General features: G+C 38.3%; 1 protein-coding gene across 2 annotated transcripts in view; it reads right to left on the bottom strand.

The window, feature by feature from the left end:
• The window catches only part of CBX5 (chromobox 5), a 36,502-nt gene that overhangs the window by 12,574 nt on the left and 8,000 nt on the right, over nt 1-15,928 (bottom strand). For both annotated transcript variants that reach the window (XM_063075140.1, XM_063075141.1), the window contains exons 2-3: nt 7,091-7,269; nt 977-1,163 (exon numbers count right to left, since the gene is read on the bottom strand). In XM_063075140.1, the coding sequence (XP_062931210.1) occupies nt 977-1,163; nt 7,091-7,227 (324 nt within the window). In that variant the 5' untranslated portion in view covers nt 7,228-7,269. The remainder of the gene's footprint in view (nt 1-976; nt 1,164-7,090; nt 7,270-15,928) is intronic.

The raw sequence follows: 15,928 nt of genomic DNA, 5'->3' as shown, positions 1-15,928 counted from the left end.
AGACCAGGTGATCCTAATGTGCAGCCAGGGTTGAGAACTAATGCTCTAGAAAGATGGGATCCAAGAAGGAAAATAAATAGGATGCTTGTGGCAGTGATGCTAGAAGATTCAGAAGTGGACTTATCCTTTTATTTTATTAAACTTTAAGTGTATGATACATCGCTCACCACAAAAAGCTTCATAACCTTGAAATAAATGAAAGTGGAAACTGGGGGGTGAGATGGGGTGTATGTGTTTGTGTGTACACATGCGAATGGAAAAGATATAGATAAAAAAGAGAGGCAGGGCATATAGGGGGAAAAGGAGGGGCACTAACAGTGTTTATGCTAGTTACTTGAGAGCTAAAGATCAGAAGGATTAAAGCAACTGAATCAAATAAAAATTTCATAAATACACTTCCCAAACTGAATAGATTCAAAATGAATATGAAAACTAACTTCTTATTTGGATTATGTAGAAATTATTAGGATCAAGAGAGAATATAAATGGCATTGAACTATTCACTTTAAAATGGCTAATTGTATATTATGTGAATTTCACCTCAATTTAAACAAAAAGGGAGAGAAGGGTTGAAAATAAGTGTTATTATTAGAACAAAAGAAAAAAGGAAGTGAAGTGGTAAACATTTCAAAGCCTCTTTCCAACCTTACAAAATTTACCAAAGATCCTCCTCCCTCTCTAAGACAACTAAGTCTTCTATTTATGGAAAGGCAGAGAGTGGTTTAATGTTTTACAGAGATTTAATTTTGCCACCTTAATACAATTTAGTGGTCACAAATTACATTTCTCACTCAGCCAGGAGGGGGCGCTGTAATTAATCAACATACCTCACTGGAAGCTCTTCTGTTCAACAATTTACCCTTGCAGGTCCATCCTTAGAACAAAAATAACCAAAACAAGGTGCTTTGGGGCGGGGGGTGGGGGGGGGACTGCAAAAAAAAAATAGTTTGTGTGGAAAAAAGGAAAGGAAGCTTACCTCTCTCTTTTTTTTGGACTTGATATCATCGGCACTGTTTGAGAAATTTGATTTTCTCTTGTTAGTTTCTGACTTCTCCCTGGGTTTGTTATTTTCACCCTCCTTCATCTTCTTATACTTTTTCATAAACTCAGAAATTAGCTCAGGGCAATCCAAGTTTTTCTCAGGTTCCCAAGTATTGTGCTCCCTGGGCAAAAAAATGGAAAAAGAGGGAAAAAAGAATAAGGAAAAATCCAATGCCTTTTAAAAATAGGACAGCTAGGCAAAAAGGACAGAACCCCTATACTTAAAGGAGATAACAAATTTGATCCTAGATTTCTATCCAAGAGAAATAATAAAATATGTCTATACAAAGACTTGTGCACAATTATTTAAAGCAGCATTTTAACAGCCCAAAACAGAAAACAAATGAAAATCACCATGAACTGATGAATGGATAAACAAATTGTGGTATATCCATACAATGAAATACAATTCAGCGGCAAAAAGAAACAAAATACTAATAAATACATGGAAGAACCTCTAAGTCATTACACTAAGTGAAAGAAACCAAACACAAGATACTACACATGGTCTGATTCCATTTATATGAAATGTCTAGGAAAGACAAATTTAGAGACAGAAAGTAGATTGGTGGTTGCCTGGGGCTGAGGGTGGGAGTTGAGATTAACTACAACTGGGTTCAAGAAAATTTTGGGGGGCTATGGAAATGTTGCAAAAGTGGAGTGTGGTGATGGTTGTACAACTCTATAAAATGTTTACTAAAAATCACTGAATTGTACAATTTCGATGGGTGAATTTTATTTTTGTTTTTTATCCAAATTTGAATTCTGCTTTATAAGTGGCAAAATAGTGGATTACATATTCATCTGTGCAACTCCTGAAAAGGAGACAACCTAATAAAATCATGCATCCCCAGTTTACATTGTCTTTAATACATTAACTCATATCTTGAAAAAATGCCAGCAAATCTTGGAGGACTGGAAATAGCTATTTAGAAAAAAGGCAATATGTTCTTAAATAATAACAATAAAGGCAAACAGATGACGACAACTCAGAAGTTCAATCTGGTCTCAGATAGCTGAGGAGGAGAAAAAAATAAAAAGAAGTGCAATTTGGAGTGAATTATTTCAAGTGCTCTGGACTCAAGTCTACTGTTATTGGGTAGTCGAAATATATATATATATATTTTTTAAACTTTTTTTTGTGGGGGTGTGGCTGGCCAGTTCAGGGATATGAACCCTTGACCTTGGTGTTACAACAGTGTGCTCTAACCAACTGAGATAACCAGCCAGCCCCATTTTTATATTAATAAACAAAACAACTAAATGTAGTCTTGTACCACGTAGGGATGAGAAAGTGTTATGAAAAATGTATCATTAGGCAATTTCATCATTGTGTGAACATCACAGAGTATACTTACACAAACCTACATGGCCTAGCCCACTACACACTTATAAGATGTAAAATATATCCCAGATTCTGAAGTCTGAGCATGAAAAAAAATGTAAAATATCTCATTAGTAATTTTTACATTGAGTAACATTGAAATAGTATTTTTGATATATTAGGTTAAATAAAATATATTATTATTATTTTTTAAAATATTACCTTTCTTTATTAAATTTGCTCCAGTGCACCCGCCAGTCCTATATAGGATCCGAACCCGTGGCGGGAGCGTCGCTGCGCTCCCAGCGCCGCACTCTCCCGAGTGCGCCACGGGCTCGGCCCTAAAATATGTTATTAAAACTTCACTTTTCTTTAATGTAGCCACTAGAAAATTTAAAATCATATCATTATAGGGCCAGCCTGTGGCTCACATGGGAGAGTGTGGTGCTAACACCAGGGCCATGGGTTCAGAACCCTATAAGGGATGGCCGGTTGGCTCACTTGGGAGAGCATAGGGCTGACAATACCAAGTCAAGGGTTAAGATCCCCTTACCAGTCATCTTTTAAAAAATAAATAAACAAATAAATAAACACACAAATAAATGTATAAATATATAAATAAATAAAATTATATCATTATACTTCTATTGAACAGCACTACTAGGTTATATGGTATAGCCATTATAATCTTACAGGACCACCACCATATAAGGGTATTTCTTTTTTTTTTCTTTTTTTTTTTTTTTTTGTCTTTTTCGTGACCAGCACTCAGCCAGTGAGCGCACTGGCCATTCCTATATGGGATCCGAACCCGCGGCGGGAGCGTCGCCACGCTCCCAGCGCAGCACTCTACCAAGTGCGCCACAGGCTCGGCCCCATATAAGGGTATTTCAAAAAATTTGTGGAAAATTAGAATTAAAAGATAATATGAAGATGCTGACTGGTTAGCTCATTTGGTTACAGCATAGTATTGTAATACCAAGTTCAAGGGTTCAGATCCTCTCACCGTACAGCCACCGCACAAAAAAAGATAATATGAATCGTTCCATGAACTTTTTGAAGTCCCCTCACATATGTGGTCCATCCACCAAAATGTCATTGTATGGCACATGACTGTAATGTGTCTAACTAAACTTGGATCAAAGGAGTCCTATTACCAGGAAAATAAATAGTATTCTCAAAGTTGTTCTCTAGGGCTGGCCAATTAGCTCAGCTGGTTAGAACAGAGTGTTGTAGCACTAAGGTCAAGGGTTTAGATCCCCGTACTGGCCAGTGCCAAAAGAAAAAAACCATTGTTCTCTGGATTCCTGGCATGAGTTTTAGAAAACGAAAAACACCAACTACATCATAAGCTTATGGAATCAAAGCAAGAAATGTACGTACATGGGAAAAACTAGACCATGTATTCTCTTTACCTTTAGCCAGTGGCAGAGGTTCTTCTGGTTATATAGTAAGGACTAATTTATATTAAGTTACATCTGTAAATGTATCATAGAAGCAGCTTCCACAATCCCTCAGTTAACTTGGGAAAATTTTTTTAAATTTATGCACTACCCATTTTACATGTTATTGTTTTTTAAGCAAGGCTTCTTTAGATGGGAATGGTTTAAAAACACACCATAATAACCTGATTCAAATAGGAAGCAGAATGAGGAAAAATCTAAGCTATTTACTCTAGACCTAAACAACTTTCTACAAAAGGAGCTTAAGAATGAGATAAAATTTATTTCTAAATTATTTGAGCTAAGACTGGAAAGGAAAAGTCTCTCTTTTTTTCTTTTGACAGCTGACCGGTAACGGGGATCGAACCCTGCTCTAACCAACTGAGATAACCGGCAAAGTATCTCCTTTATATCCCTTCTCTCCACGGAAAAAAATTCCTACACACAAACCATAATTTACTATCCCAGAGGAAATTAAGTCACCCAAATCAACATCTGTGCCAACACTATAACACAAGCAAGTAGACTTGGGGGAAGGGGAGAGTCTCTTGATAGTGAGGAAAGCTAGTCCTGTAATGGAACTATCCCTTTTCCTACCACTTTGGTACTGCTCTTTCTATTTCAAACAATTTTTCCCCAAAAGACAGCATGGTATAATTTTAAAAGAGCCTGGGTTTTAGGGCTAAAGAAATCTAATACTGGATCCTTATTCCAGCAGTTAAAAGTTATATGATCTTCAGCAAATAACTTCACTAGTTTCCTCATCTGTAAACAGAAAATACCTCTAAAGGCTTTTATGAGAATTAAAGAGAACACAGGAAAGGGCCAACCCGTGGCTCACTTGGGTGAGTGTGGTGCTGAGAACACCAAGTCAAGGATTAAGATCTCCTTACTGGGCCGAGCCAGTGGCGCACTCGGGAGAGTGCGGCGCTGGGAGCGCGGCGACGCTCCCGCCGCGGGTTCGGATCCTATATGGGAATGGCCGGTGCGCTCACTGGTTGAGTGCCGGTCACGAAAAAGACAAAAAAAAAAAAAAAAAAAATCTCCTTACTGGTCATCTTTTTTTTTTTAAAAAAAAAGAGAACGAAAAAAAAAATAAATAAAAAAAATAATAAAAAAAAGAGAACGCAGGTAGAATCTGACCACTGCCTAGTGCATAGTAGGTACTTAATTGTAGACAATGCTGAGTGGGGGAAAAATTTGTTCCAGTCTTTTAAGAAATCCTAACAAAGTATGGACAAATGCTTAATCTGTCTACCCCAAACCTTGTCTTTCTCCTTTCTATCTATGGTAAGGCACCAGTAGCTCAAAGAGAATTAATTTCAAGTACTTTTCAAACACCCAAGTACTTCCAGTGGTAATGGTAATTCAATGGGCCCAATAAACACTCTCAAAATCTTTAGTTGTTATTTTTATTTATTTTTTTTTCGTGACCGGCGCTCAGCCAGGGAGTACACCGATCCGAACCCGCGGCGGGAGCGTCGCCGCGCTGCTAGCGCAGCACGCTACCGAGTGCGCCACGGGCTCAGCCCTTTAGTTGTTATTTTAATTCCTATCTTATAGTGCTCTAGGTCTCTCAAACTCAGTGGTTCTCATCTCTAGTGGAAATTGTGATACCACTCCTTTTAAAAAATATGGAGAGCATTTTCTCATTTTTTTTAATTTGTGGAGGGCATTTTCTGATTGTTTTGCTACCTACATTTAGCACTCTCGGTGCTAAGGATGCTAAGCCCCCTGCAACGCATAAATTGTCCCACTTTAAATGTCAACAGTGCTCCAGACGAAAAACCTTGATTTATGCAATGAAATAACCTTTGGTATGTTCTGAAGGCTCTAGACTCATACCTTTATCCAAAGATATTGGCAAAACATTGGATCTTTTAGTATATTTAGGCCCAACACTTTAAAGCTGTGATGTCCAGTATGGTAACCACTATCCATTAAGTGCCTACTGAGCACTGAAATGTGGCTAGTCTGAACTGACATGTACCATAAGATGTAAAATATACCCCAGATTTTGAAGTTGTAGCACAAAAAAAATGTAAAATATCATCTTAATAATTTTTATATTGATTAATGTTGAAATAGTATTTGAGATGTATTATTAAAATTAATCTCACTTTTTTAATGTGACCACCAGAAAATTTAAAATTATATCATTATACTTCTATTGGGTAGCACTGCTCTGAGAAGCTTAGCTCACTGGGTTCTGAGAAATCCATTTTTTGATTACAAAGCCTAGTATTTCACATCAAGCTACTACTTCTTCAATATGTGCCTTTTCCTATTTGTTCCAAAGAAAAGAATAATCTACTTTAGCATTTCAGCATAAAAATTAGTTACTGCTTAACTGAGATTTGAGTCAATACCAATATCATCCTTATAGCTCACTAACTTAAAGGGATAGATGGACGTATATTAAAATGTTAATTATAGGGCAAAATGTTAATTATAGGGCTGGCCCGTGGCTCACTCGGGCGAGTGTGGTACTGATAATACCAAGGCCATGGGTTCGGATCCCATATAGGGATGGCCGGTTAGCTCACTGGGTAAGCGTGGTGCTGACAACACCAAGTCAAGGGTTAAAATCCCCTTACTGGTCATCTTTAAAAAAAAAAAAGTTAATTATAAAAACTAGGTGGTGTGTATTTGGGCATTCACACTAAAATTTTTTCACCTTAGCTCTATGTTTGAAATTTGTAAAAATAAAATGTTGGAAGACAAATGTGGCGTCAGTCTCTCCTTAAGATAGGTACTTCACCTTGGCATACTTCTGAGATCCAGTTTTGGAGAACTATGGGCTGTGCAATCAACTTTTTTTTCTTTGCTTAAATGTATACATTTTAGCTTAATTGTATCCAAAACAGTAACAGTTTATACTTAAAATGAGCTATGTGTCAGGCTCTGTACCTCCACCCAACCCTATGGTAAGTACTATTTCTTATCCCAATTTTACCTTAGAGAAAAAAAGACTAAGGAAATTAGCCAAGGCCATCCAGCTTATATCATAAGTGGTGGAGCAAGAATCTGGACCCAGGTGAAATAGCTCCCCAATCTGCTCCTAAGCAATTCATTATACTGCCTCTCAAAAGCAGTATGTTTAGAACATCAGCCCCATGAGGGGGGAAGACTTTTTCTACTTTACTGCTGTGTCTTCTGACTCTTAGGACAAGTACACAAATGGGGGAAAGAAAAAGACAATAAAGATGGCTGTGATTCATGGGGAAATAAACCAAAGGTGTCTACCTCTGCAGGGTCCTAAAGCCTGAAAAAAGGCACTTACTCAGAAAAGCCTTTCCACTTCAGAAGATATTCCACCTGCCCCTTAACCACACGCCTGTCTAGCACCTTCTCCACAACGTACTCCTCCTCATCCTCTGAAGAAGAACTGTCAGCTGTCCGCTTGGTTTTCTTTCCCATGTCGCACACTGCTCCACCTGAAGGACTAAGGCCACCAGGTTCCTGCAAAGAGAAAGGACAAAATGGTTAGAATCCATGTGAGGAGTTAAAAACTTTCCATCTCTTCTTGATGGGATGGAGGGGCTATAATACAAAGTTGCCATATACCCTTGTCTTGTGGGTCTCAAATCCTTCTACAGATGAGTCCTAAGAACTTAATTTAAAAATTGGGGCTGGCGTGTTAGTTCACTTAAGAGTGCAGTGTTGGTGTTCCTAGGTCAAGAGTTCAGATCCCTGTATTGGCCAGCAGCCAACAATAACAAAAAAATGGGTCAATCCTCACATACCCAACTATAACCTTCTCTTCAGCTAAACAGACCAAAATTATTAGATGGCACAATTGTCTAAGTCCTCCAATTTCAGATTCCAAAAGCCAAGTAGGGTGGTATGTTACTCCTGGCTACTTTGGAACTGTTTACAAGCCAGGAACTGAAAGAGAAATGTGGAAAACCTACAGTTAGATGAACCAGGATAGAATTAAAACCTTTTTTCCAAGGTAAATAAGGTTCTTTATAAAAATGAAAAAAGAAAAGCCACCAACCAAAATGTAACTTTTCTCTGCCCTGAGCATCTTGACCAGTCTCTTAGCAGCACAAAAAGGCCTGCTCAGGCATCTTTCACCACATTTTCAGTGACTCAGTACATTTCCCTTAAACAAATTGAGCTTTTCCCTTCAGAGAATCCATCAGCTCACAAAAGCAAGGCTGATATCTCAAGCACACTAAACTTCCTGCTTAACATGCTCATTTGGGGATGATAGGGAGGCAGGAAGGAGAAAAAATTTTTCAGTTCTAAAATTCAAAATTAGTCACTGGATTGTTCAGTAATTCCCTAAGTTCAACTAACCCAAATAGTTAAGGAGGTATCTTCCTTAACTAGAGCTGACTTTGGGCCAAAGGAAGAGGAGGAAAAACAAGTCTGGCCCCAGACTCAGCATCAACATGAAGCCACCTCAAAACACAGAGGAACCATTCATAGGCCCAAGGAAAACTGAAGCAAGGCAACACAAATGGAAATTGAGTTAAGCTCAGAAATATGCACATCAGGGGCTACTCAAGAGAGAATCTAGTTTTTTAAACTCCCACGTTGTTGTTACCATAATCATTTTTAAGAATTCTTCCTTAACCATGCTAAATGGTGCCAACAGTCTGGATTATAGAGTAGTAGGAATTGTTTTCTTAGCTGAACTCCATTTTTATTTTGCTGTGCTCTCTAAAGATGTTTTCCAGCACTGTAAAATATTTCCATCCTGACCAAAAAACCACTCCCAGAAATAGGGAGAGCCACTACTAATTTCAGAATTATGTTTAAGTCAAGTAGGATAAAAAGTCACACTTATCAATTCATTTAAAACTAGCAAAATTTAAGAAATTATTACAAGAATACATAGTTGGAAACCATATCTCCAAAACTTACTAGCCATAGGTCTGAACACCTAAAAAATTGCCTGTACCCATTATTGCCCTATAATAAAACCACATTTTCATTAAAATACTTTATTTGAAAGACAGAGTAGTGGAAGAACGGAGCGTAGGTAGGGGGTTTTAAAATAATTTTTCCATGAATTTAGAAGAGAATCCTAAGCTTCAAGAAAACATATCTGATTTGGTTTATTTAAAATAAAAACAGCCTCCAACCTCACCAGAGACAGGAAATGTCATATTCCAGGGAGAGTACCCCACCCCCACCCCCACTCACCTTGGAATTTCCGGGAGCTGAGCAGTTTAGGTCAGAGCGCTGGGGTTAAAACCAGCCCCATGTTAGATGCATGCAGTTAAGCATTGTGGCTATGGCCTCCCCTGCCTCACCAGTAAAAACAGGATTTACATATGTGTTCTTCAGTTTGAGGAAAGGAAGAGGAAAATCTCCCTTACTTCATGCAGAAGAGGAGCCCCAAAGGTAGAAGATGAATGGGGGTTCCCTCCTTTACCTACCGGATCGCCCCAGTTCTTTCTTTCCCTCTGGGCTAACAGGAGGGGCCTCCCCTCCCAGGTCTGGGGCTTGGCGGGCTGGCAGCTCCCCCGCCCCCACCCAGCTGCCTGGGCGCCACTGCGCAGCTGTCCCAGTCCGTTGCCATGGCAACTGGCAGCAGTACTAGACTAAGGGGGAGAGGCAAATGGAAAAGTTAAAAGGCTTAACTTTCCTTTTCAGTGAAGACTGGGTGGAGAAGCTGGAAGGTACCTCCCTTGGCCTCAAGGCTAAGGCATGCAGAGCTCAAGGGAATTGGTTCTTGCTTTTCAAATCCAAAATTTATGCTTATCCCTCTAAGAGCACTGTGAATTAATAAACAGCATTTTAAGATCTAACAAGATTACAGCTTAACTCGGAGGGGGAGGGGAAAGGCTAGGTCCTTCTACAACAGGAGCTGTACAAACCTCCCATCCCCTAATCCAGCCCACCAGTGCACTTTGGACAAGGCCTTTTCTACCATCTGTCAGTGAACAGTTAATTAAAATTGCTTGAGGCGGTGGGGAATAACAGGAAAGGGAGGAGGGGGCATATTTTAAAGATACAATTTTCCTTCTTTCTGAGGATTACTAGATACAGAAATAGAATCCAGAGGCTTGAAGGACTACCAAAAGAACCTTTCAACTGAAATTACAGGTGGAAAAAAAACTTAATGCCTAAGTAGCTAAAAAAAAAAAAAAAAAAAAAAAGAAAGGAGAGGAGAGCAGTTCGGCCAGTCGTTACTGTTAAATTAAAACCATTTCTTCTCATTAGTTCCTGTAATGTTATGTTATGAAACAAACAGATTCCTTAATAATTTCTCAATAATACCTACCTGAAATGTAATTAATACACAACTCCCTATATATCAATAATCCCTAATACTTCGGAAAAGGAGGACCGAGATAAAGAAATACTTAGAGACTTGAAGTTCCATAAATTTTGCTTTTTCCTGGCTCTAAAGAACATTTTGGAGAGCTCCAAAACCCTACTCTGCTTTACAGATATAGGAACTTCGGAGCCAGAGGTTGCTGCCATAGAAAAGGAAAAAGGGACAATCAAAAGCAAAGAACAGGAGTGAAGAAAAAGCAGAGAATGGTAACTACTGTGGTTGTTAATCAAAAGAAACCATATGAAAGCAAAGTAGAAATGTTTTAATTACTGGGGATTTCCTTAAATTTGAATGGACCTCTCAGGAAACCTGAGTAAAACTCCTTTCAACTCTTACCTTTTTTTTTGTTTAAACTTTTCATAATTAAGAGATATGAAAACAATGCCAAAGAAATTAAAACAGGGTCCTGATTTTGTGATTAACTTGCCATGTGTGAACTTGGGTAAATTTTAGATTTAATCCCGGCATCATTAAAACAGGCCAAATAAATCCTCACTGCCTATCTCCTAGGGAAGAAGTGAGTTTATGTTGAAATGAAAGAGCTATTAAGTCCTCCAAAGAGAACCTTATGTAAAAATATGTTAGGGCCAAATACAACAGCAGAAAGAAATATGTGACCTTCCAAATTCCTAAGCTGGTAAACCATATCACATGCAGTAATGCCTCCAGTTCAATATGTTAGTAGACAGCAAGGAGGAACAGTATCTTTGTTAAGTAGGTGCTGGAAAACTAATAAACCTTCAGAGAACAGGGTAGGTATGTTCTCTCTCAAGGGTAAAAATATACATATTCTTACTCCTTAAAGCTCAGGAAAGCACTGGAGATGGCAGAATGAAAAGACTAATAGTAAGTCTGTGAAAAAAAAAAAAAGGCAGGAAAGAATTAACATTTTGGTGAAAGTTTTCATAGAAAGAAACAAAAATATTCTGGTGTGCACCCCTCCCGCTAAAACTTCAGGAAATAAAGATTCATATCAATTCCCTCCTTCATACCCTTAAGGACTGCCTATAGGGCACATGGGCTGAGGTCCCTTTCTCTTTGGGAAATGGATTTTTATAACAGCTGACAAATCGAACTGGGCCTCATGCCAGGAGTTGGAGTCCAACCATAATATTCTTTAAAGAATGGCATGCAATTGTCTTGTAAATCTCCTGGACAGTCTCAGATCAGAAGCTGGCAAGGATGACGACACAGTTCTGATGGAATGTGTCTTATCTTAACCTTGAAGTTACAGATCTGCTCAGGAGCAGCAGTAAGAAATGAGAAATGCACTCAGACATTGGAGGGGACATAATTCTCTTTTAGACAGTGCGACCCAGTGTATTAGGGTCAAATGAAACACAAAGCCAGATGGACAATTTAAGGGCTAGAGCCTGGACCAGATAAAGCATCACGACTGGTGGTTCACACTGAGCCTGGGAGGAGGGAGTGTTCCAGTATGAGAAATGAGACATGGCTGGCAGGATGATGGAGTGATTAAGGCAGAATCCTGATACCATGACAGAGGAAGAGAGGATGAGCCTCTGAGCGCAACCTTATCCTTGTGGAAATCTCCATGCGAAGGGGTGAGCAGCTTCTTAAGTTTCTAGTCTTTCAGCCGTCTCTTGAATATAGATAGGACTCTCTGATAAAGGTATTGACAACTATAGATGGCAGCAACTAAAGACCATAAGGACACAAGAAAAGAACAGGCCCCAACAACCTTCCATATCAACAATGCAAGGCAAATTTACCCTACAGGTCTCTGAATACTGGGGAAAACAGCTAAATCGGGGATCTGGTGAGAAGTCAGCCTTGGAAAAACATCAAAGAACTTTGTAGTCAAGCACAGTAAGAACCCACATTCCAAGCTGCTGACAGGGGACTTGTTTAACAGATAAATCTAAAAAAAAAAAAAAAAAGACAAGGTGAAGAGGTAAAGCAGAAAGAAGAAAGGGGGAAAATTTTCACACATTATGAGGGTAAAAGAAAAAAGTTTAACAATTGTCAGTCCCCAGCAATTACAGAGGAGGCATTATAAAAAATGTGGGATTCAGAAGAACAATACATGACATGGTTAGCTCTTTGCATTAATCAGTCAATCCCGGAACCACAAAACCACCTGCACAGAGCCCCTGGTATCTGTATGTCTGCCTTGCCCAGTTCAGGCTCTCCTTTAGTCTCTACAGTTCACTACTTTTCACCACCTGTCCTGACGGCTGTTCTTAGATATTGGTAATAGCATATTTTATTTTCATCTGCACTTAAGAACAAAGTACATTTAATGCAATTCGAGATCTTTACTCTAAGCTTTCTTTCTATTGTTTAAAAAAAGACAAAAACTAATTGGTAAGCTGCCTCACGGAACTACTCACCAAATTACTTGGAAGCAGGAATCAGACCAAATGTCAAAATGCTTAATCTGGCTGGCCAGTTAATTTATTTAGTTAGAATGCTAGCCTTACAACACCAAGGTCACAGGTTCAGATCCCACTACTGGCCAGCTGCAACAAAATAAAACAAAACTTAATTAATGAACTCTCTCTTCGTGTTAGAGTTTTAATATAAATTCTATAAGTCCACTCAGTAGGCAAAATCCTCCAGAAAGAAAGTCAGGGCTAAAGAACTGGGAAAGGGAAGGGAATATGCAAAACTCCCTATCATATGGATTAATTAAATATGCCACTGATGAGTGGCTGCAGTTGGCCCAGGCTGGAAAAATTCCCATTTTTCCCCTAAGGCCCTTGGGAAAGTTAGTGGCTTAGGTGAAGATTAAATTGTCAGCTACAGCACTGTCTTCAAGGAGTCCTCTATAGAGTCTTATTGCAGAAAATAAAACAGATAAAAACAAACCAAATTTACAGAATCTATGTTCTTTGCCGTTTACGGATCTTGAAGTACTAATGGTCTTAGGTATGTAACACAAACAGCATAAAACTAAAATACCCACTATAAAGATGTTTTCTTGTACTGGATTTATGATTTCCAAAGTATTAGCCATGTGGCACTTTAACAAAAACAGCATAGAGATGCACATTACAGCTGTCCTGGCTGTCTCAGGTTTTGTTAAATGGTCTGATAACTATCACTGCACCTCCACCAAAAGCCCATGAGCACCCAATTCAAGAGGAGTTAAAAGCTTTTTAAATGTCTATTTAAGAGACTAGATTAGGAAAGAGTTGAGGAGGAAGATTAACTGTGGTCGTTAACACCCCCATCATTAACAAGCCACATATAGACAACACAAACTTTATTAATAGAGAGGAGTGTGGAGAGAGGAAATGCTCTCCCTTTGGCTAGCACAGTTCCAGTTCATGATCCTTTAAAAATCAGGCCAAGTCACTGCTCCAACCAGACACAGAACTATTCTGGGGCAAAATATCCTGTTTGTTGATTATCCAAGCCTCCTGCTACAGAGAGCAAGGGAGTAAAGAACCTTTTGTACTCTTTGATTAAAACATATATGTATCATAAATGGAGATAAAGGCTGCCTTATAAATTCCATTTGGCTGTACATCCCCCAAGCTCTGACCACCATTATAATATAAATGAATGTGGAGCTGGCTGGTTAGAGCACAGTGTTGGTTTGGATCCCCATACTGCAAGCCACCAAAAAAAAAAAAAAAAAAAAAAAAAAAAAAAAAAAAACCCCAAAACGCAAGAATGTGGACTACAAGACTCAATTCTCAGAACTGCTCAGTTATCAGTCTGGTAAACAGGTATATTTAGTAGTAACACACAAATTCTAGATATCTCATAATAATTTTATATGGATGTCTTTATTTTTTTCCTTTTATTAAAATCTACTGAATTTCTTCTCTCAAGAGTCAGTCTTCCTTAAATTTAGTTAGGGCACACCTAAACCCATCACTGGGCAAGTTGTTAGATATCTGATTGTTCCAACATTTATGAGAAAGTAGAACTTGGCACCACTGTGAGAAAATGTCTTCCAGATGGTGTTTTCAACAACTCTATCCTTGAAATGTACTGAACTCATCTCAAGGTACCACACTCTCAGGTAGGTTTGAGATTAACACCTACTCCTCTCTTAATTAAATTTGATGAAGCATAAACTTGCAGACCTGTCACCTTTCACAAAGAACCTTGCAATTTCATCATAAATAAATCTTAAGAAAAATGGGTAACAGCAACATTTAAGTAGATTACCATGAATCTTAAATTTATACATACCACTTTGGCAGATGATGCTCACAAAATATGGAAGGGTTAAAAGAGAACTGAAATGCTCACCTCCAAATAAAATTATGGTCATAAAGCATTTTTCAAACATCAGCCATAAAATTAACATTTAGTCCTTACTGTGGCATCATCTAGCTTGCACAGATTCAGGACATCAGCAGCTTAAGGGTTACAAAGGTCATTTCAATTAATCAAAATCATCTATTTTAAGGAAGAGCCTATTCTAAGTCAGACAATTTAGGCTCCCTGATAGTCCCAGGTTTTTTTGTTTGTTGTTTCTGGGGTTTTTTTTGTTTTTGGTTTTTTTTTTGGTAGCTGGCCGGTAAGGGAATCTGAATAGTCTCAGTTTAAGAGACATTCAAGAGACATAAAAATTAATTTGCCTAACCATAAACTAAAGTCTCAAATATTTCTTTTCTTTCTTTCTTTCTTTTTTTTTTTTTAAAGATGACCGGTAAGGGGATCTTAACCCTTGACTTGGTGTTGTCAGAACCACACTCTCCCGAGTGAGCCACAGGCCGGCCCCTAAAGTCTCAAATATTTCTAATGTTGAGAAGATACTAGAATTTAAACCAATATACTAAAATCTGATTAATACATGCTGACAAAAAAGGAATTCTTAATATAACTGGAATAAGAAATATCAGACTAAAAAAAACTTCAGGGAGTAAGAGAGCATTCCTTCAAAATATGGCATAATTTTGTGCTTTGCCATCACCTTGGTGTATTTGCAACATGAATTACATTGAAGACATAGCCTACAATTTAGATAAATAGAATCAAGTCAGTATTGAACTTTTCCCATTTCATACAAGGGTATCCTTGGCAGCTCCTGGGCCATCTATTATGATCCTGACCGATTTCTCTCTGTGGCAATTTAAAAGCTGTAAAAAAATACATAATGGGTGATGACAGGAGAAACAAACCCACACCAGAAGTCATTGAACCTTGCAGGTCTTTGCAAGTTTTCTATTGACAGATAAGTGTGAGTTACTATACCACAGTATCATAAAAACATACTCTACACTTCAGATATATTGATAGTTAAATGCAAAGAAAGGCTACCATCAGATAAACAGCTAAAAGGATGGCCAATCTCAGACCACCCAGCTCTTCAAACCATTGTTTTGATGTGTTGCTTAAGCCAAGTAAGATTTTTCTGATTCTTTTTATCCAGTTTCCAACTACATCCCGAATTCAAATCCTATGCCAAAGGGATAATTAATGTAGTAATTCTGACCCTTGCTCTAAGATTGTTTGGTGGACTTTAGGATATTTATTGAGGGCCTATTAAATGTACAGCATTGCACGAGCATTGAACCTGTGCCAGTCTTCCAATTTAAGGGCTGAGGATTTCTAAAGTTTCTCTTTGGTTAAGTCAGCACTGGTTAGCACCTTCTACAAAGCTTGTTACAAAAAAGCTACTAAAATGGCAACTTGTTAATTGTGGAAAGATCAGGACTAGGAATAAATAGATGTGAGTCCTATCCCAAGTAGGTCATTAAAAGGTCAAATTGGACAGTTCACTTAACTTTAAGAGTGTTAGTTATGTGCCCTACTTATCTTGTAGGTGTGCTTTGGGAAAAAGAACACGAAGACACTTTAAAAAATAACACCAAGGTCAAGAGTTTTGGGTCCCCTTGT

This window comes from Cynocephalus volans, chromosome 12 (assembly GCF_027409185.1).
Source record: "Cynocephalus volans isolate mCynVol1 chromosome 12, mCynVol1.pri, whole genome shotgun sequence".
Taxonomy (NCBI): Eukaryota; Metazoa; Chordata; class Mammalia; order Dermoptera; family Cynocephalidae; genus Cynocephalus; species Cynocephalus volans.
The sequence above is the reverse complement of the archived record's forward strand: the minus strand, read 5'-3'. Positions and strand labels throughout refer to the sequence as shown.